Source organism: Natrix helvetica (assembly GCF_964273705.1).
Source record: "Natrix helvetica genome assembly, chromosome: 1".
NCBI classification, from domain to species: domain Eukaryota; kingdom Metazoa; phylum Chordata; class Lepidosauria; order Squamata; family Natricidae; genus Natrix; species Natrix helvetica.
The window spans coordinates 73,476,340-73,499,431 of record NC_138548.1 but is presented as its reverse complement, the minus strand read 5'-3'; the positions used below and the strand labels follow the sequence as shown (position 1 = coordinate 73,499,431).

Sequence of the window (23,092 nt, the reverse complement as noted above, 5' to 3'; positions counted from 1 at the left end):
CATCGGTCAGCTGATTTTTGACCTTCCGGAGGTGAGGTGGAGGCCGCATTTGCCCTCCCCAAGCTTCAGGAAAGCCTCTGGAGCCTGGGAAGGGTGAAAAACAGCCCAATGGCCCAACCAGAAGTTTGGGAACGAACCTCCGGTTGGCCTGTTGGGCCTTTTTTTCGCCCACCCCAGGCTTTAGGAAAGCCTCCAGAGCCTGAAGGGTGAAAACTCCCCCTTCCACACATGGGGCAGGGAAGCGTGCATACACAGGGTGGGTGTCATGTGTGCATGCGCAGGTGGGTGTGCAGGTGATTAACACGCTCACACAAACACAATTTTGGCACACCTTTAGAAAAAGGTTAGCCATCACTGTTCTATAGGGTCACACATGCCATTGAGCATTTTCCTGCCCTGCCAAAAATTTAGTGACCTCAGATCAGTGCTAAGTAAAGAGTTCACAAAGATTGTGCACATCTCCCAACTATCTTCTTATGTAACATCAGAGCAGATTAGCCAGCGCTATCATGAGAGGTGAGACAAGGAGGTTAGTATTTGGAGTAAATTCCAACACTGTATAATGGCATGCTCCTATATTTGTCACAATCCAAGTCTGTGCCAATCATCACCTCTAATTCCTTGGCATTTAAATTAACTGCAGATAGAAAGTCACATCTCATGGGTTCTGTCCAGTATGTAATTCACATAAATAAATAATAAAATATTGCGCAGTAAGCAAAACCAGAAGTGTTTGAAATATTATTTCTATAAAGTAAAGAGAGGTTTAGATTTGTTTCTGTCAAATATTACAGCCTGTGAACTGATAGACACATAAGGTACATGATGTACATTCAGGTTAGTTGTTCTAGGAGCAATCTGCAGCAACTGTCCATAATATATTTTCTTCCCTTGCTCTTCTTCTGTCACGGAAAAAGTAAACACAGCCTTTGCCCTTGTTTAAATGAATTAAGATTTTACAGATATCAGAAGGATTGCTGACAAAGGTTTTGCTTATCCTCAAAAGTTCTCAAAGATACCCACGGAGTATCACAGGGTGACCTCGAAATTTATTTGCTTATTTGAACAGAGAACTGTTCAAAATCACAAAGTTTGTGTCCATTTTTTTCTTTAGCAGGAATAAAACCATCAGTAGGAATGGGTTCCCCCACCCCCCTATGTGGTAAAACAGGCTGAGATTAGGGAAATAGCCAATGCCACTAATGTTTAATGTTCTAAATCTTGCTATCCTCTAGAAATGTTGGCCTAAAAGTTCTAGAATCCCTAATCATGTGACTACTAATTCTGGGAGTTGCAGTCCAAGCTACTTAAGAGGCAACAGGTTGGGGAGTTTTATGCACAAATTTATTTCAATTATACTTAAGAGTCTTTCAACATAAAATTGCCATTTATTAATAGCCTGATTCATCTTTTCCACATTCCCTATGCCTGCACACATGCATACTAGACCACACAAGGTTTTTCCAACTTTACTTTTATTTCTAAAAGTAAACTGTGTTAAAGCCAGCCATAGCTTAAATTGGAGAATAACAGTATCCTTAGATGAAGAAATTATCTCCTGCATGTAAAAATGTTCCTCCAATTTATCAGAGTGGCAATTCTAAAAGTTCCTTATGCTTAAAATTGGGAAGGAAAAAAGGAACTACAGCTATTATTTATTGCAACATACCAGTGTAGTGGTAATCTACCAGCGGGTGGCTCGGAGAATGCACCGATTTCTTCAGCAGCATTTTGGTCAAAGCAGCCTGAAGGGAAAACAAAACCAGTTTCAGCCCAAATAATAAAACCTGAACAAGGCCACTATTTGCTAAACATCTTTGATCATTGCTGCTTAATTGCTGTGTATATTTAGGGTTTAGGGCCCACCTGATTAGTAAGATTCAGAGTGAATACCGTTGGCTAATTTATCCTTGCAACTAGCCTTTGAAATAAGTTAAGTGACACACAGCCCCAGCCTGTCTAACAGGAACAAGGAATCACAGCACCTTAAAGGCTAACAAACCCATCATGGCTTTATTGGGCCAAACTTGCATAAGCCACTGAAAAGCTTTTGGGCCATGAATGGTTCCCATTCAAATTTTTATTCATAATCCTCCCAGATATAAACTATCAAGACATTTGGGCAATACATCTTGGTTTATTGGGAGAGGAACAGACTAAGCCTCCAGGGCTTACCTGTTTCCCTTCCTCTCTTCTACTGCTATTGCAATCCACTGTTGATTTACAGATAGCCCTCAATTTACAATCACTCATTCAGCCACCATTCAAACTTGAATGGTGAAAAAAATGTCTTTTGATCAGTCATCACACTTAGGACCATCGCAGCAACCCGATGATCACTCAATCAAAATGTGGGTGCTTGGCAAGCAGCTCATATTTATAATGGTTGTAGCATCCTAGTGTCATGTGATTATAATTTGCGACCTTCCCAGTCATATTCCGACAAGCAAAATCAGCAGAAGAATCCAGATTCAATCAACAGCTACATATGTGAGTCACTTGCAACTGAAGGGATTTGCTTAACAACTGTGGCAAAAAAAGGTAGCAAAATTGAGTACGGCTCACTTAACAATCATCTTGTTAGCAATAGAAATTCTGGCCTCAATTGTGGTCATAAGTCAAGGACCATCCGTACTAAATTTAACATTATGCTTTTTTTGAAACAGATTTAAAGCATGTTTTTTTTAAAAAAAAACTAATCCATTTAATCCATCCAAAACAAAAAATGCCCACAATAAAAATGCTGTAGCCCAGGGGTCTGCAATCTGCGGTTCTGGAGCCACATGTGGCTCTTTCATCCCTCTGCTGCGGCTCCTTGTCGCCAGTTGGCTCAAATGATAGGGCTTTTGGTTAGAACAGGTAGAGGAAAACGGACGCTGCACTAGGAGACTCGGGGGGGGGGAGGGGGGGAGACAGGACTTCCGGTCAGCTCCAGAATTGAACAGGGGGCTTCCGGTTACAACTTTTGTGGCTCTTTGAGTATTTAAGGTTGCCGACCCCTGCTCTAGCCAGTTGGAATAATGGGCTCAATTGTGGTTAAACTCAAGAATTGAACGATTTTACTGATAGTTTTTGGGTTACAATGGCAAATGAAACCATAATTGCCATTGCTAATTGACGGAGTCAAAAAGCGCAACATCACAACAATTCATTGCTTAGTGATAGCAGTTCTGGTGGTCCCGGTTGCTCATGTTCCATGAGGATCATACATTCATTACGTGATGATTCCATGTGACTGCCACTTCCAATTTCATTGATTCTGCATGTGAGAAGCTGTTAGAAATTGGGATCGTGTGATGTCATAATCACAATGTTATAATTGTGAACCAGACATCGAACAGCTCGGTTGCAATGAAACAACCACGGGTGTGTTGCGATAACCACAAGTACGAGGGTTTGTGCCCCTCATTCAGCACCATTACAAGACTGAACGGCTACTGAATAATTGGTCATTACCACTTGTAATCTCCTTGGTAACTTTTGGGTTGAAGTAATGATTGCTAAATATAATGATGTTCCAAGAAAACTATGCCTTAGTGTCATCCAAATGCATTCATATAATAAGTCTTATGTATAGGATTTCATTTACTCCCTTTTATTCCTCTTGAGGTTTGGTTTAATCCTGCATGTAAAAAAGAATTAAATGTCTATTGCTAAACTATGTACCTCATTTGATAATGATGCCTGCTAACTTGTGCCTAACAATAACAATTAATAAACAAACAAACCAAGAATTCTGAAGAGTCCTTAAATCCTCGTTCTTTGCAGTCAGTTAACGCCCATGTTTAATCATGCCCAAGTAAATAGTATTTCACAGCAGGAACATAAATAAATGCCAAAATTATTCTAGGCCTTCCAGGAAATCAACAGAGTCAAGCACAATGTAGCCACAGATTTCCAACATCTGTTTTTCTCTCTGAGAACATTATCAAAAGCTGTGTATGCCACCATAATTATTTCGAGTTAAACAGTTGTATTACACAGACGGAATGTATAGTTCAGTTTCTCCAAGATGACACCAATCCCACGCCAGTATTAGACAGTCAGACCTTAGAAGCTAACAGATAACCTGAATTTTGTCTATGCTGACCGATTGCAGCTCCTCAGGGTTTCAGATGCAAGGCTTTCCAGTCCTATAATGGAGGTAGTAGTAGTGAACGGGAGACATTCTGAACATAAGTATCTGCTCTAGCAGGGGATGGGTAAGACAGCTAAGCCATAATGTCATTTATCCAGTTCTGCTTATACTATGAATCCAGTCACTGCAGTTAATAAAACATAGCTAATAGCAATAGCACTTAGACTTATATACCACTTCATAGTGTTTTACAGCCCTCTCTAAGCTGTTTACAAGTCAGCATATTGCCCCCAACAATCTAGGTCCTTATTTTACCAACCTCGGAAGGATAGGTCAACCTTGAGCCTGGTGAGATTCGAACTGCCAAATTGCAGGCAGTCAGCAATCAGCAGAAGCAGCCTGCAGTACTGCACTGTAACCACTGAATCATCACAGCTCTTTTTGGCTTCGCATGTTAAATAAACCCAACCAATTATCATTTATTTTTTTAAAAAAGTGTCAAGCAAAGTGTAGCTTTGGTAATATCCCCTGCAATGTTAGCTTAAAACAACTTTCCCCAACATGTTACATGTGCTGGCTAGGAATACTAGAGAGTGCCAAGTTGGGAAAGCTGACCTACCAAGAGCAAATGTTTATAGAGCTGAAAGTCTTCAAACTGAAGAAGCTTCTTGGATGAGAAGCGAAATATCTTCAGGGAAAAACAAAGTCCAGTTGCCTTTTGAAAAAGCACCTTTGGGATCACCAATAGCAAGTCTATGATCGGCTACAGGCAAATGCATCATAAACAACAGAAGGAAAATGGAAGAGGCTACCAAGAAGAGCAGCCAACAGCTCTTGATTTGACCCAGATACAGATAAAAGATAGAATGCATTATCATCAATGTATTAACAACAGAGTAGTAAAACTGCTTACGAAAGTTTGCAAAGTAATTAGCTGGGCTATATAATAATGTTAAGTCCTTGCTAGACATCAGAATTTTATATTTATCAGCAAACCTTGCACTCCAATCAGAAGTTGCTGGAGTCTTACCACAATGTTTCCTTTTGCTTCATGTAAACAGTGAAATGCCAGCTCTTGATTGGTACCACCTCCAGGAAATATGCTTGAACATGCAGCTGTTACCAGGTTGTCCACTGTCATATTTAAAAGAAAGTTCCACAGTGTTATGAAATAGATAGATGAAATAAACAACATCCATTTAAAAAGAACACCAGCAAATATATGTACAATTTGGCTGATGTACACAAACAAGCTTCCCATCATTTTGTGATTAATGGTTCTCACCAACTATTAACTGGGAACCTACTGTCTTCACAGTGTGGTTGCATCCTAGTTTCTACATCACTTCTGACCACTGGCCAGGCTGGCTTAGGTTGATGGATACCAATGTTCCATAGAGGACCAAAATAGTTAATAGCCACCCTCATGTTTTCCAGTAACAGGGATTAATCTTGATGTCCTCTGCTTTTTACTATAATATCGTCATATCCATCCCATTCCATTCCATTCAGGGGAAGAAGAATACTTCCACTTTATGAAAAAAGTATGCCTGCAGCTCATTTTCATCCCTTACTGGATAAGCAGTGGAAATAAAGAAGAAAATATCCAATTAGCTTCTATTTTGCTTTAGAATGTTGGGATGCAGGAGATAAGTACTACTTCTAAGATTTGCGAAGATGTGCGACAGAAATGGGACAACCAAAGAGAAGAGGGTGCAAAAAAACAACAAAGCATGGCCTTTTTTTAGACAGCCCCTCTTTAAGTAAACCAATCACATTATGTTGAATTTAGTACTTAATGTTATCTTTATGATCCAATGGCTTTTCTGTGGTTTAACTTAGCTAATATTTTACTTGTCTACTAGCATTTTGGACAGCATCTGACACTGCATGATTTTTTTCTCATTTAACATTCTGCCCGTCTCTGTCTAATTTTTACCAAAGATCTTTAAAGAGAGGATAAAAACAAACACAAATGTAACATAGGAAAAAAAGAGAAAAAAGAAAGCAAGTGCAAGTTCAAAAGTGCAAGAAAAGAAAGAAGTTAAAGAAAAATAGAAAAGAAAGTGGCTTCTAATATTCTTCACAGCAGGTATATTTTAACATCTGTTTAAAGTTATGTTATAATATTCTTTATTTCTAAAATCCATACCATCTAATCATCAAAACCATAATCACAAGTTCACCATTTTTATACAAAAGACATCTAGATTAAAATCTTTCAACATTGGAGAAGATTTTGAGGAGAGAGGTGAACTATAGGAAGAGAAGCTGTCAGTGGAAGACCTCAATTTTTTAAAAAGAATCTAGTCAGATTGATGATTTTGTGTGTTTCTGATAAATTTAAATGTTTTTTAAAATGTGGGACAAAATGTCAAAGAATAATAATTTTCAATTATTACAATTACTCTCAAGTTTCCGATTTTAACGATTTTCCATTTAGAGTTCCTTGCTCTGTGCAAGCTTTACTGAATACAGGTAGCCCTCAACTTGCAACAGTTTATTTAGTGACTGTTCAAAATTACATCATCACTGAAAAAAAGTGATTTATGACCATTTTTCACACTTACAACTGTTGTAGGATCCCCATGGTCATTCAGATGCTTGACAACTGACTCACATTTATGATGGTTGCAGTGTCCAGGAGTCATTAAATTGCCTTTTGTGACCTTCTGACAAGCAAAATTAATGGGGAAACCAGATTCACTTAACCACCATGTTGTTAATTTAATAACTGCCGTGATTCACTTAACAAGCATGGCAAGAAAAGTCATAAAATGGGGCAAAACTCAGTTAACAAATTTCTTACTTAACAGCACAAATTTTGGGCTCAATTGTGGTCCTAAATTGAGGACTACCTCTGCAGTGAATCAAAGGCCATCAATCTGGTTGACTGTCCAGTGACTTTTAGAAATTCTATCACCTCCCTCCTTGTTTTCATGGCCATTCAGATATACTTTTTTTACCATTCTCCTGGATTCCTGGATTATTTTCCAGTTCCTCCCATGGCTGCCACACCAACTGCTCCTTGGCCACATCGGATGCTGCCAGAGATCGATCTCGAAGCAGTGGGATTTCTGCTTGAAATCGAGACCCCACATTGATCCGCCTTGAACAATAAAAGAACATCAACAAAGTGATACACCAGAGCACAGCCTGCTTATCTCAAACAAAGGACAGTTTCATGGGTGACCGTGATGTGAAATAGATAATAATAATCTGTTCCCAGATCTACTTCAACCGTTTCTACTGCCTCAAAATAAAAGATTCTTCTTTTATGCTCTTAGCAAGCCAACATATGCTAATTAGGAGAAAGGGTTTAAAAATAGGGAAAAAAATCAGAAGCTTTCAATAAAGAAAACAGCTGTAATCTGTTTACTTACATATAAGAACACCCAAATATGGCTAATTTCCCTCACATATGCTTTTATAATTCTATACAACTATGTGATAATTGCTAAATATGTTATTAAAATGCTAAGTGATAATTATGGAAAAATCAAGGGACCAGTCCAAGACAGGGCTGCTTGTTAAATCTTCATATCAGACTTAAATTCAACTATAGTGCCTGAAGTTTAAATCATTGCTAAACTGTTCCATTTATTTCGTGGACCTGATATCACCATAACCTATTTCAGAGTAAAAGTCAAGAGAGCAACCCCTTGCTAGAACAAGAGGAATAAGCAACACATGCACATTTAAACAATTTCCTCAACAGATATAAAAATGAATGTATGAGTGTGTTTGCTTATGCTATAGATGTATATTCAAAATTCATTTGTAGCAGGATTGCAATCTGCCATCTACAAACAATTGTGGCTAAATGATATCACAACTGAACATAATGCATCCCTGGGTTATTTTGAAGAAGTAGTGTATAAATCTATTAGTCTGGAAACTGGCTTAGTTACAAATATTAACATTACCCTGGAATTATTCAGGGTGTGTTTCACTTATGTAAGTGATTCTTTTAAGCCTTGAAAGGGTTTGGATTTCTTTTCCAAGACTCTAAGGAAGATCAGCTGTGGTGTTTAAGTACAGTTTCTATCTACAGTTACTGTTGTTGGACCAGAAGTAAGGCTCCTAATCATAGGCTCCTGCAACAAACTGCAATTATGTCAAGATGACAACATGAACACACATCCCAACTTCAGATAGAAATAATGCATGTTGTGGGGTTTGTATCATGACATCTTGTGTCACTCCCTATTCTCACCCTGTCATAGATGCCTATGTTCCTAATAAAGTCTTCATTCATTCTACATTGTTGCTCAATCACTTATCCATTTCTGTAGGAAATCAGAAGAGAAAAAATATTGGGCTCAGTCATTCCCTCTACTCAAAGCCCTTTGCATCAGGTCAAAGGTAAGACATTTTAACAGATATATAATTATATGCTTAATTAAGAACACCAAATATAATGTCTTTTTAAAAAGAAAATCTTCAAGGTAGCAATTCTTATCCACATATGTCTATGGAGATTCTCAGTCACCCAGGTCATGGTTGTCCCAAAGCTACTTTTCAAAAAGCAAGTGGACTTTGTTTTTCCGTTGAAGATGTTTCCCTTCTCATTAAAGAAGCTTCTTCAGTTATGGCTTCAGAACCGAAAAAGATTCTTGAATGAGAAGCAAAATGTCTTCAAGGAAAAACAAAGTCCACTTGCTTTTCAAAAAAGCACCTTTGGGACTTATGCCACATATATTTGGAAGTGTCTCTACATTGAAATGGTGTTATGAACTAGCAGGAAACAGTGATTTTTATTTTGCCTGCTTCTCTTTTCTGATGAATATTAATAGTTCCACAAATGAAGGTCTTTAATAAAACCTGTCTCAAGATACAATAGTGAAGGAAGAACCATTTTTGGCCTGGGATCACTTCCGGTTCCTGTAGGTGACGGACGTGTTGTCCGCTGCTCGTCTCCGCGGTGGGCTCTGTTCAGGAGCACAGGGGGCCCTGAAGGGGTCTCCTGCCGCAGGGCGGCTTGCTGGAATCCCCCAGACTCGCCGGCAGCCGGCAGGAGTGTTTCCAGCCTCGCCCCAGGAGCCCGGGAGCGGAGGGGGGGCATGAAACAGCTGCGGACTGTCTGCCCTTTTGCCGAATGGGCTCCAGGAGGAAAGAGTTAAGCGAAAGAAGAGTGGCTGAAATGCCAGTGGGGAGAGATCCGCCCTAATCTCCTTAATCATCATTAACAGATAAGCAGCAGACTATTGTAAATTTTTGTTCAATCCATTTGAAACTGGAGGATTAGAGGGGGGTGTTTCTTTCTCTTTACCCCCCCACTCGGACAAAGAGGCATTTGAACTATCTCTCTCTATATCGGAATGGAGAGAGAATAAAGGCTGACTTGCCACTTGTACTAACTATCTGAGAAAGATTGATATCACATCTGCAAGAGGTGACTGCTGAGCTGTTTTCTTAAAAGGAAAAAAAACTTCATGGAACTCCTTGTTCTTCTCCCTGCGAAAGGAGGAGCCAAGATGGCGCTCCTCCGTCTTTGTTTTTGTACTTATAAATGAAGCCTGCCTTTTGAAACTACCTTTGGAAAAAATAAATCTCTGGTAATTGTCTTAATACCCCCTCTGAAGGTGCTCTGGACATCTCGTGTTACGTGGTCTTCCTGATTAATTTTGACTATTTGACTTTTCCTCTTTCTGGTGTACCTCCGTGCCTTGGAACTGTGAAGGAGAACTAACTTTTTATTTTTGGATTTGCCTGTCGCCTTGGACCGGCACAGCTGCGCGCTCCACTGACGCCATTCTCTTTGTAAAAGACTTATCATCCCTGAACACAGATAAATGGGGCCCAAAAAACCTACAACGGGCAAGTCATTCTCGGCTCCTGCTTCTGCCACCTCCAGTCCAAACATGCAGCAGGCGAAGATTACTTCATTGTTACAACAAGAAGGGACTGGAGAGAGCTCAAAAGAACTATCTGTTAACCAAATGTTTCAGAAAATTATGAGGGGTCAAAATGAGTTGAAAAAAGAGGTGACAGATCTTAAAGGTGAACTCAGAGCTGTACAACAACATATATCAGAAAACAAACAAAGAATTGGGGTGTTGGAGGAGGGGGCAGCTGGATTGGGGGAGGAGGTTAAGGCAGTCCGGAAGGGAAATTTAGACCTGGATAACCTTATGGCAAAAATAGAACTTGAAAGAATGTCCTTTTTTCTCAGATTCCAGAACCTACCAGAGACAGAAAATGAAGATCTTAAGGATATTATGAGTACAATTTTAGCAGAATATATTAAGAGAAATAAAGAACAGTTGTGGTGGGATATGGATATGGTTTACAGGATTAACTCAGCATATGCCAGAACACATAATGTTTCAAGGGAAGTACATGTTAAATTTCTTAGGAAGACCATGAGGGATTAGGTACTAGGGGCCCAAAGGGGAGGACCACTAAAATATAAAGACAAAGAAATTACCATTCTTAAGCAAATTCCGAAAAAAATAAGGGAAAAAAGGAGGAAGTATTCCTCCTTATCAAAGAAATTATACAATAAAGGAGTTTGGTTTAGATGGTTATTGCCAGAGGGAATGTTGATTTTTGGGGAGGGAATTAGAATTAATACAGTGGAGGAGGCTGAAGCCTTCATTAAAAAACAGGCTCAGGTCACAAAAATAAATGTATTTGAAATACTACGATAATTGTTGATATACTAGAAAGTGACAAAGAAAGAGATGATTGAACACATGGTTGATATAATGTAAAACAAGATTCTGTTTATGCTTATCTTTTATACGTTGTTTTTAACATTGTAAAAATTGTGAGATTTGGGGGGATTTCTACCACTAGCATGGGAACTGCCAAAATTTTCTTTGTACCCTTTTTACCTTTCCCTATAAATGTTTAAAAACCAATAAAATTCTTTAAAAAAAAAAGAACCAATTTTGGCCTAAGGATCAAATTGCCTTGGGTAGGAAGGTACAGTCTGGGAAGCAGTACACCAGGAAGAGTCATTCTTGCCATACAATCCTGGTCCCTTCATGCGCACATGTATACATAAATTTACATTATGAGTAGGGAGTAAGTGATTTTCCACCTGATATACTGGAACTTTCAGCATCCTCAACATGGGCTACATTGCCTGAAACTATTGAAAGTTGCAATTAAGCAGTGTTCATCCTTCCTTCCCTCTTCACTCTTCACCTGAGCTGGTAAGACTATCTGAATAGAACATATTCCTTCCTTCCTGGGCTAACAGAAGCTAAAGTTTTCAGGGATTAAGTTAGGGGAAAGACTTCTCATATGACCAAGAAGACAACTCTGTCACTGAATAATGGTGCTCTATATTTTTTCAATTGAATACTTACGGTTCAATGCTGACAGGAGTGCACTCTCCCATTACTGAGAGGACAGGAGGGGTGGCTTCTGTACTGTCTACAAAAAATATATATCATTTAATTAAATATATATTCCAATCTATCTAAAAGACTGATGATGATGATGTACTAAGTTATATATAAAATTGTGATCTCAATACATAAGACAAGATAGCAACTTAAAGACATTATTTATTGAGGTCAAGCTTTGATTATAGACTGCACATAATTACCATGGCATAAACAAATCTTCTCCAACCTGGCACCCTCCAGATTCATGGGCAATGCCCACAATTCCCAGGCAATCATCCTGGGAATTGTTATTGTAACTGGAGAATGTCGTTATGAGACCCTACCTCAGCAGAACCCAAGATACTTCGGCCAAACAAACTTCCCAATTTATGAGTATTATCTATAACTGTCAGCTGTTATCAATTCCTGGAAATCCTCCCATCCCAACCCACCAAGAACGTTGTCCAGAAACTTACTAGATCTCAGTAGGGTCCTGTGTGCAGCTTTTGGAGTCATTGGAGGTGGAACTGCACTGCCAGTAGCAGAAAGGAAAGCATGGAAGTATAGTCCTGAGCCCTCTCGCACTGGGCTGAGAATGGGCGGGGGAGTATAAGGAGGTAGCTCAAAGTTCCTATCAGAAGGATGATCAGCTAGACGGACAGGTGAACGCAAGTGGCTCTGGTATGGTGTGATATTGGAATAGACTGGTGGAGCAATGAAAGTGCCGGCTTTGGGGGGTATGAAAAGAGGCTCTGGTCTTGGTCGTTGCTTTGGCTTCCGTGCAAAACCATCCACTTCTTTTGGAGCGCCTTCGTGCTATGTGAAGATATATATAAAAAAAGAAATACACTTCGTTTCTTATAAAGGAAAATATTTTATGTCTCAAAACCTTCCCTGCATCTCTGAAACAATGAACTGTCCTCATGTTCCTCTGTGCAATTGATTATGGACGGCAAAGGGAAAGGGAGAGGATTCTCTCTTTCCTCTGCCCTGCTTAGTTAAGGTGGCATAAAAATAAATTAAATAAAAATAAAATAATAAAAATAAGCCATTATTGGACATGGACTATGAGGGCTGTGTATGAAAGACCATATTTCAAGCACAGGGGGATGTAAAACCAAGTAGCCAAAATATGCTGGCATTTTGTTTGTTGTTCCTATCCGAACTGGGGGGGATGAGGGCTCAGCGGTTAAAGATGCTGGGCTTGTTGACTGGAAAGCTGACAGCCTGGGTTTGAGACCCGAGCTCTGTGCAATAAGGTAACCTTCCATTCTTGCCCCAGCTCCTGCCCACTTAAGCAGTCCAAAAACATGCAAATGCGAGTAGATAAATAGGTACTTTGGTGAGAAAGTAACAGCATTCTGTGTGCTTCGGCTTATAGTCATGCTAGCCACAAGATCACGGAAGCGTATTTGGACAATGCTGGCTGCCTCAGCTAAGAATCAGAGAGAAACACTGCCCCCTAGAGTCAGGCATGACTGGACAGGGAAACCTTTTACCACTTATTATTTCAATGCAAACTATCCAATACATACAGCTTTGGTCCTCAAAGAGAACACCCTTTAGTCCTTCCTTGTTTCCCCTTTTCCCCCTTAAGGAAAGAACTGGAGGAACAAATCGGTCACTGAGTCAACCATCTTTGGATATTAAATATTGCACAGCAATAAAAATCTATTGCAATTTCTGAACCAGGTCAAAATAATTGTCTACAGCCTGAGACTCTCTGAGTAAGTTGCTAGTAGGCTCCATGTTCATGGAAATATAGAGCTAAAAAGAAGAATTTAGGCTAGTGAGCCCAACCTCTTCGAGTCCCATATGAAACCAAAGCAAACTGTCTATGGCAGCCAGATGTTCAGTTGCCACCTGTACACATTCAGCGAAGAGCAGCCCACCAACCTCGTTAGTCAATGGCTCTGCTGTTAAAGCACCCATCCTGTTTTCTCAGACTAAGAGAGAATTGCCTTGGGAAGGCTGACTGTTGGACATAAAGGGAAATGTATGCAGGAAGATTAACATCTCTAGCCCCCAAATCTACCTGAGCTGATGAGTCCATATTCAAATTACGATTGGACCTCCTCCGAGTGACAATCACAGAAGGCTTGCTGTCTGCAATCCCATGATCATTAACCAGGAACTGCTGCTGCTTCCCATCCTCGCCCTTTTCCCTGGTGATATCCTGAGCATCCAGCTTCTTCACTGGCACAGACACAGGAATGATGAGAGGCACATGGCTGTTATCCTCCCGGATTCTCTTTGGGGCTGGGGAAGAGCTGGCAAATTCTACAACACTCCTTGGTGCAGCAGCTGTTGCCTCACTTTTGTTTTTTTCTTCTGACATTTCAGGTTCCTGAAATTTTTAAAAAAAGCATGTGCACGTTAAGGTATTTGGTCTTTGAAAGTGACACATTGAAAACTGATATTGTCTCCTTCCAGTGAGCGAGGGAAGTAAATTGGCCTTCCTTTCAACAGATAACATCTCACACTGTACCAAGCCATCGTTTATTTTAAGCACGATTTGCTGAAAGAACAATTGTTCTTCACTTATAGTTAAGTAATAAACTGTGTGCTATAAACATATCAAGCTAAGCCAAAAACAAATTACATTGTGTCAATGCAGACAGGAGTTAAGCGATGGGGACACTGGCCTTCAAACAACAGAACTAAGTGAAAAAGAAATGACTGTTCAGAACCATACAGAGTTAAACATTGCAAAGATAAAATGTTGAATACAACCATTCATAATGTAAAATACACACACTCAATCCTCAATCCTTTTCTTTCAGGCCAAGAGGTCTTACCACTTATACTATTTCTTGTTTATATACCATGGCTTGATAACATTTTTAAACAGCTTACAAAAATTTACCAACTAAAATCACAAACAAACAATACTGGCATACAGTATCTAACTGCAGAAGAACCAAATCAATTTCCAATTAATTCATATTTTGTTTTGTTTTGCACTTCTGTAATAGAAAGGAGTATAGGCTCAGGGGCTAAGACGCTATGCTTGTTGATCAGAAAGGTCAGCAGTTTGGCGGTTCGGATCCCTAGGGCCCCGTAACTTGTCCCAGCTTCTGCCAATCTAGCAGTTCGAAAGCATGTAAAAATGCAAGTAGTTTAGTCATGCCGGCCACTTGACCACGGAGACGTCTTCAGACAGCGCTGGCTCTTTGGCTTTGAAACAGAGATGAGCACCGACCCCTAGAGTCGGGAATGACTAGCACATATGTGCAAGGGGAACTTTACTTTTACCTAAATAGAAAGGAGGCTGTTTGAATCCTGTAAATAAAAAATTAAAATTCATTGGTGAGAGACAGATTTTTCATGAAGAGGGGAAACCTGGATGGACTTTCCAAAATGATCTACATTCCTATTTTCCCCTTGTGAAATATTTCTCCTAGGGCTGCTGGCAGTAGATGGCATTCTGGAAGGCATAAAAAAGCTTGGGTGTACATTTAGATTCTCCTTCCCTAGATGTTCTCCAGATGTCTTTATCAGACTCATTGAGTATTTTGGGAATACTCTTTTAGATTGTATCATTTTAGTGGAGAGTGGCACAGGCAAATGTCAATAGTACATAATGAGTAATATCTGGTGCTTTTCATATGAAAATTAATGCATAAGCACCCCTTTGTGTGTAATGAAAAACATCCAACATCAGGATGACCCAAGCTTTGATCTGGCTTGAACCACATTATAAATAACTTTCAATGCAGCTTCCAAAATTTTGCACCCTTCCACACAACATGCCTAAAATAAAAATGCTTTCTCCTTTAGCATCTAGTTTGAAATTATCTTAAAGCTGGGCTTAATTTGTCAAGCAAAGTAATCCATTTTACGAGTATGCACCCAAGCAACTGCAAGCCTCAAGCTTATGCAGCAACAAAAGGAGATGGCCAGAAACTTCCAACAACATTTGTTGAGTGAATCTGGCCAATGCTGGTATGCAGGAGAGCGCTACTACTCTGAAATTACTCTTCTAGGAAAGAAATAATTTCACCATGGAAACAAAAATCATAGCATTTTATGCGTAAGTGGGTGAACATGTAGCAAGGTTTGGAACACTATATTGGAATTATTTATATGCAATGCAATGCAATGCAGACCAAAGAATAGGATATACTATTATGTAATGCACTTGTGTTACACACATTGGAATATCTAGGTATTCCTCTTATTGCATCCAAACATCCCATGAAATCTTCTACACTTGTCTATGACATCTTTCCCAATTTGTTGTATTGCAGCATTTCTGAAATAAGACTCTCACAATTTCCTACTAGCACAGCCAAGATTTTTGGGGAATGACAAGTATAGTATAAGCAATCAACCCCCAAAACAGCATCACAGATAAGTTATATATTATGCACAGCCTGAGTTGCGTGTTTTTTTTTCTTTTTTTATTAGGCATATATCATCCTATGTGCTTGGAGATCATGCTAGAGACAAGATGAAACATAACCATAAATATGGCAGCTATCTGAAAGTTTGTGTTCTATTAAAGAAAATGCTAACAAATCTTTGAGCAGTAGGGAAGAGAAATTCAATTATCATGATTCCAAAGACCTGCTCTTTAAACCAAAGTATTGAAACCATTCAAGTTACTAGTGTATTGTTAAAGAAAAGGGGCCTTACCCATGTTTCCCCGAAAATGAGACAGGATCGTATTTTCTTTTGAACCCCGAAATAAGCACTTGGCCTTATTTTCGGGGAGATTTATTATTTGTGAGGTGCAGGTGGTGGTGAGTGTGGTCACCTCATGGCTGCGGCTGTTCTGCAATACTTTCGGGGAGGGCTTATTTTCAGGGGAGGGCTTATTTTAGTGCATGCGCTTAAAAGCCCCCTTGAGTTTATTATTAGGGGAGGTCTTATTTTCAGGGAAACTGCGTACTTCTGAAATCAATGGAATATTGGCATGTGGTACTCTGTTTTGGCAGTTCGCTATCCTTAGCAAAACTATTTAAACTTTAAAAAATGAGTGCACAAAAATGGAGATTTAGAAGCCTTTCTAATTTCAACTAAAATGAAAAAAAAAGTTAGCTCGTATTCCTGAGAAATCCAACTAAAATTTTTCTCCAAACTGTTTGGGACTTGTTCCCCAATTTTAATTTTAATTTTAAAAAATGGGAGCAAGATAGACACTAAAAAAACAAAAACGAAGAAAAGGTTAGAAAGAAAATAATTGTTTTTAAAAAGATGTTTTGTGACTACCTCAATATGGCAAAAGATTGTGTAAAGTTTCAATCTTTCATCAAACAGTTTGTTTAAAATACCCAAAAATAAATGGAATAGGGAATGCAATTAGTACTCTGGCTACAACTAAACAGAGAACCCAAGATTTCAAAGTATGAGATTTTTTTTAGGGGAGGGGAGGCTTCGAGGAAGCTGGACTGGTCCCTGCAGTTCTCTTGGCAAGATTTTTCAGAAATAGTTTGCCACTGCCCAGTTCCTGGGACGGAGAAACAGTGGCTTTGTGCCTAAGGTAGAAGTAGAATTTACTGTCTCGTTTCTAGCCTGGTACTTAACCACTGTGCCAAACTGGCTCTCAAAGGGGAAAATATAAATAGGTGTCATGTGTTTTTATTATCATAAAATTTTAAGACCCACAAAGTTGGGACATTGTTGATTATATAATGGCAATTTACTTCTACATTTTATTAATGGAAGTCATCACTGGAGGACTAGTTAGAAATTTGGAGAACATGCAACCGCCTAAATTCTCATTATTCCTACTGCTAAGAAAACTTATTTACATGCTAATATTTATACACAGGGGCATCCTATCCTATCCTCTCCTCTCCTTATTCATCCCTATTCTATTCTATTCTATTCTATTCTACTCTACTCTCATCAATCAATCTATCCATCCATCAAAAAACATTTCTTTAATTAATATACAAGTTCATACGCACTTCCTGAGATTTTTTTTCTACCCTCTTTCTTTGCTTTCTAGATATTAAAGAAATAGAAAAAGTTAATAGTTACCATGTTTTGGAGTATAAGACGTGCCAAGATTTTGAAGAGGCAAATTAAGAAAAAAAAGGTTTTGCACTCTGCAGACCTCCCAAAAAGGGCACATTTTGCGTGAAAATGGGCCTGTTTTTTGTCAAAAAAAGAGCATGCATAACCTTTAGGAGACATGTAGAGTGCTCCTGGAGGCTGGGGGGAGGCAAAAACAAGCAAAAACGGGATCGTTTTTTGTCAGAAAAAGGGTATGCATAGCCTGTAGGAGGCTTATAGAGTGCTCCTGGGGGCTAGGGCAAAAATGAGCAAAAATGGCCCAGTGTCACTCATTTTTGCCCTCGCCAGCCCCCAGGAGCACTCTGGAAGCCTCCTAAAGGGTATGCACTGCCATTTTTGCAAAGGGAGTGGGGTTTCAGGAGGCCAAACATGCTGTATTCAGTGTATAAGACGCACCCAGATTTTCACTCTCTTTTTTGAGGGAAAAAGGTGCATCCTATACTCCGAAAAATGTGGTATTCTTTTTTTTTAAATACGCTGTGCACTGGTTAATTCGGTGCACTGGTTAAATCAAATATTTTTCCATTTTTAGATGAAAAACACAAATATTTTGCCTCATGACAAAGAGAAAATGCAATAACAAAGCCATCTACAACAAGGCCATATCTGGAAATAAAGTTATTTGCAGATATGGCACTATTGTAGGTGGCTGTGTAGATAGGTATTGTACTTTTGTAGGTGCTATTGTAGGTAGGTATTGGTCTATATTAAAAAAAAAGAGCTAAGGTTCAAAAGATACAGAGGCAAAAGTGATGCTAGGCTTCAGCAGTATCAATGCAGGTTTAGAGAGGGTGAGAAGAAAGACTTTAACTTGTTCTTAAATGCTATTTAGGCACTAGAACATGTGATTTGTGCAACCATCACATCAATCTGTAATTTGAAGGGAATTGCAGGATTTTGGATTTTTAGAACAGAACAGAATTCTCTATTGGCCAAGTGTAATTGGACACACAAGGAATCTGTCTTTGGTGCATATGCTCTTAATCTACATAAAGAAAAATAGAATAGAATACATTCATCAAGAATCATAAAATACAACATTTAGTGATAGTCATAGGTTACTAATAAGCAATCAAATCATACTAGGAAACAAATAATGCAATATAAATTATAAAGATACAAACAACATAGTTATTGTCATAAGTGGGAAGAGATAGGTACTGGGAAGGATGAGAAGAATAGTAATACAGGCTTAGTCAAAATAATTTGACAGCGTTGTGGAAATTAATTGTTTAGTAGAGTGATGGCATTCAGGGAAAAACTGTCCTTGTGTCTTGTGGTTCTGGTGTGCAGTGCCCTATAGCATTATTTTGAGGGTAGAAGATGAAACAATTTACATCCAGGATGTGAGGTAGATATTTTTCATATTTTGCAGGAGTTATTCAAAAGGAATTTGGAGGACAGAGAAAGAGCCCTTAGTTATAGGAAAGTAGATTCTATCTGAGTATTAAGAAAAGTCCTTACGATAAAAAAGTTCAGTGGTGGAACCAATGATCTGTAGAAATGTCTTGTTTACCAGTAGAAATGAGGGAGGGGTGACTGATGGGATATCACCAAAGCCTGATTGGTCCAGAGACTGAGGGAAATTTCTTTTATGCTTCGTCATTCCCTGTTGGTTCCAATTTCCCCTCAGTCTTTGGTCCAAACACGGGTTTTGGTTCCCTTGAGGAGATATTTATTCAAGATTTCTCAGTTCTGGATTAATTTGGCTAATTGACTTATTAAATTCAACTAAATTACAAATTGAGCTGCTGCCCTACGAGACCGGGTTTCCGGCTTGCCTGCATGCTAGAGAAGATCTGTCTGGATTTCTCTATCCTGCCCAGGGCTTGGGAGCACTGTCCGGTCCCTGGGACAGTGGGGATGACAGGCTCTGTCCTTGAAGCTCCGCGGGAGGGCTGCAAAGAGTGATCCAGCGTGGCGCGGCCGCCCTTCCATTCGGCAAGCCACGCCTGAAGAAATAAGCCACAACAGCTCTAACGGCTTGGAAATTGGCGCGCAAGCTTCCCTCGGCGCCGCAGCTTCAAAGGCAAGCCGCGGCTTCTCAGCTAAGCCGTTGCTTGAAGAAAGGAGCCAAGCTGTTGCAAGGCACACCAGGGAGGCTAGGCAAATCGTGGCGCCATTAAACGAAGCTTCAGCAAGATGCTCGAGACCTCCGGTGACCATTTTAAGGCACGCACGTGGAGGCAGCCATTTTGAGGCCCGGGCCTGCATCGTAGCCATAAATCGAGGCCGGCAGGCAGCATCGATCATCTTGCAGCCCCTGCAGCTCCCGCGAGGCCACAATTCCGCCAGGCATCTTAGTCGGCCATAACCTTCTCATCAACAAGGCCATGTGAGTGATATGGGTGATCCCAGGCCCGACAGAGCCCTAGCCCCAAGGGAGCCCCTGGATCACGCCTGAGCAGGGGATTTAGATAGGCCCAGGACACGGGCGGCGGCCTCTAAACCTGCCACCCAGAGCCCTTCCTGAGCGACAGTCTGGGATGAACTCAGGCACCAACGTGCCCTCAAAAAGAGAGTAGCAAGGGCAGAGAAGCAGGCTCAGGCAGCGAGGCCCTCCTCTCCTGCCAGATCCATGTCACCAATTAGACCAGGCTCCCATCAATCGGCCTCCCCTCCAGGGGTTTCAGTCCATTCTCCCCTTCTATCTCTCCTCCTACGCTATGTAGGCAAATCGGACAGGAGATTTCCCCTTCCCCACCTGCATCTCCGAGGGTGATTGAGGAAGACCAAAGGGATCCATTAGAGGGTTTGTCTCGTGACTTCCTTCCAGCTGCCATCCTTGGTCCCCAGACACCCCCTTCCAAGGCCCTCAGAGGATGATCTTGATGATTTGGAACTCCTTCCCAAGAGTATTAAATGCCTTATATCTTCTGCCATCACTAAAGGCATTGCCACTGGCCTAGCTCAAAGAGCCACCTCTTCTCAAACTGAGGTCAGGCCTTGTTCTGATGTTAGACATCCCTCTTCTACCCGCAGGCGGGAGAATCCTAGGCCCCTTTCTCCTTCTGTAGTGAGTGAAGGGTCTATCTTGGGGGAGGAGGCCCATCAAGATATGGGATTTTCAGAGGAAGAGGACACCGTTCCCCATGACCCTCAAGGCATTCCTGGTCTCTTCTCTCCTTCTATGTTTAAAACCTTATTACATAAGGCAAGAAGGACCACTAAAATAGGCACAGGGACCCTGTCGTTCCCCAACCAAGAGATCCCAACCTGGCCATGTTTTCTCTCACTGCCACCAACAAGGAGGAGGTCCCAGCCCCTCCTCTATTCTTGGAGGTAGTCAAAAACCAATGGGCGCGTCCCTCTACTCTTCCCAACACTGGGAGTAATGACCGCCACTTCTACAACATGGAGCAGGCCTTCTCCCAGGCCCTGCAGTTGCCAACTGTAGACACCCCAGTGGCTGCCTTAGCCATGGCCCCCACAGTAATGTCAGGTGACGTAGCTGACAAGTTAAAACCAGAGGACAAACGTGCGGAACTTACCTTGCATAAGAATTTCACTGCTTCGGCTTGGGCAATTAGATCTGCCACAGTGGCCTCCCATTTAAACCGCACCACTGTCATATAGCTATGTCAACTGCAGGACTGCATCTCGTCTCAGGATGAGCGTCTGATACAAGATCTCACGAAGATCATAGCTGCCACGCAGTTCTCAGCGGACTGAATTCCATCAAATATGCATCCCGAGCGTTAGCTACCTCGTTGACTTCCAGATGGCTCCTCTGGCTCCGCAGTTGGCAAATGGACAATAGGTCCAAATAGAACATGGCAGCGACCTCATATACTGGCACTAACCTTTTTGGCGAGTGTCTGAACCCAATTCTCATAGAGAATAAAGACAAGAAAAAGGTCCTGCCTACCAAATCAAAGAAGACTCTCGCTCTTCCCACTACCATAAGGCTTCTTATAAAGCTCCTGAGTCTGATTTCCATCAACGTAGGTTCTCCCCCTACAGATCTGATAGACAAACCCAGCGACCTTATTACCAGGACAGGAATAGGTTCCAGGCCCAGTCCAGGCGGCCCTTTCAGGGGGGGGGCATGCCCCTTCTGCAAAGGGAAATGACTCTAACCCGAGTCTTCCCATAGGCGGCTGCCTGGAACACTTCGCGGACAGATGGGATCAGATAACATTGGACACCTGGGTTAGGTCGACCATCAGGTTCAGCCTATGCCTAGAGTTTCTCTCCCTGCCCCCAACGTTCTTCAGGACCTTTTCCCCGTCTTGGGACCTGGTCCACTGCCGCCTCATGTCCCTAGCCATTCAACATGTGCTGGACATTCGGGTGGTGGAGGAGGTTCCGGAGGCCAAGCGCAGGTTGGATCATTACTCCAACCTGTTTGGGTTTCCGAAGGCCTCGGGGGGATGGAGGGCGATCCTGGACCTCAAGCGATTCAACCGTCACCTGGTCAACAGGCAGTTCAAAATGTCGTCTCTCAGGTCCATTCTCCAAGGGATCAGGCAAGGAGATTACCTAACATCAGTGGACTTAACAGAGGCCTATCTCCACATCTCAATCCTGCCCTTCCATCGCAGGTACCGGAGATTCTCTCACAAAGGGCTACATTATCAATAACGCACCCTTCCCTTCGGCCTCACCTCGGCCCCTCACACCTTCACGGAGGTCCTGGCGGCGTTGGCGGCTCACCTACACTCCAACCCGGTGAGACTCCAATGCTACCTGGATGACGTGCTCCTTCAGGCCCAGACATGCTCACAGGCGATCCTCGACCTGCAATTTACCATTCAGACTCTACAATCCCTGGGATTTTCCATTAACTTCCCCAAAAGTCATCTATCTCCCACAACCAGAATCCTTCATCTGGGGGCGGTGATAGATTCCCTGACGGGTCTTGTTTGGCTCTGTCCAGAGCGCCTCTCTAGCTTTCAGTCCCTAGTGTGTCAAGTACACGGGAGTCGGTCCGTTTCCATCCTGACCTTAGCACGCCTTCTAGGCAAGATGGTATCCTGTATAGGGATCGTTCCCGTCTTCATTCCAGGCCGCTCCAGTGGACTCTCATTCCGTACCAATGCAAGCGAATGAGCAACTCCTTAATGACAATTCATCTCAACCCAGAGGTCCGTCTGTCCTTGAGATGGTCGCTGTCTCTGGCTTTGCGACGCGGATCCGAGTTCTGGGAACCGAACAGAGTGACAATCATGACAGACGCAAGCTTCTTTGGCTGGGGGGCTCTGATGGACTCCCGAGTGGTGCAGGGTCGATGGACAACTTCTGCACCACAATATAAATTGGTTAGAACTGAAGGCAGCCTGCCTGGCCCTCCAGCACTTCAAAGACTTGATAGCGGGCCGCCACATGCTCATTTTATTTATTTATTATTTATTAATTTATTAATTTATTAATTTATTAATTTATTAATTTATTTATTTATTTATTTATTTATTTATTTATTTTTTATTTATTTATTATTTTTTATTTATTTATTACTTGAACTTATTAGTCGCCCCCTCTCCCCACAGGGACTCGGGGCAACGTACAAAAGTATTATATAGCGAACAGAGGAGGTAAAAATAAATAAATAAGTTACAATACCTAAAAAAGTTAAAACCCCAGTGAAATTAACCCTTAAAACTAAAATTACCAATTAAAAATGCCCTGGGCTGGAGAGGTTGTAGTATTA

The 23,092-nt window shown here is 41.1% G+C and overlaps 1 protein-coding gene across 2 annotated transcripts in view; it reads right to left on the bottom strand.

The window, feature by feature from the left end:
• MIDEAS (mitotic deacetylase associated SANT domain protein) overlaps positions 1-23,092 on the bottom strand; it is a 108,462-nt gene that overhangs the window by 17,874 nt on the left and 67,496 nt on the right. For both annotated transcript variants that reach the window (XM_081942878.1, XM_081942877.1), the window contains exons 3-8: positions 13,454-13,765; positions 11,895-12,234; positions 11,398-11,464; positions 7,045-7,187; positions 5,109-5,212; positions 1,670-1,745 (exon numbers count right to left, since the gene is read on the bottom strand). In XM_081942878.1, the coding sequence (XP_081799004.1) occupies positions 1,670-1,745; positions 5,109-5,212; positions 7,045-7,187; positions 11,398-11,464; positions 11,895-12,234; positions 13,454-13,765 (1,042 nt within the window). The remainder of the gene's footprint in view (positions 1-1,669; positions 1,746-5,108; positions 5,213-7,044; positions 7,188-11,397; positions 11,465-11,894; positions 12,235-13,453; positions 13,766-23,092) is intronic.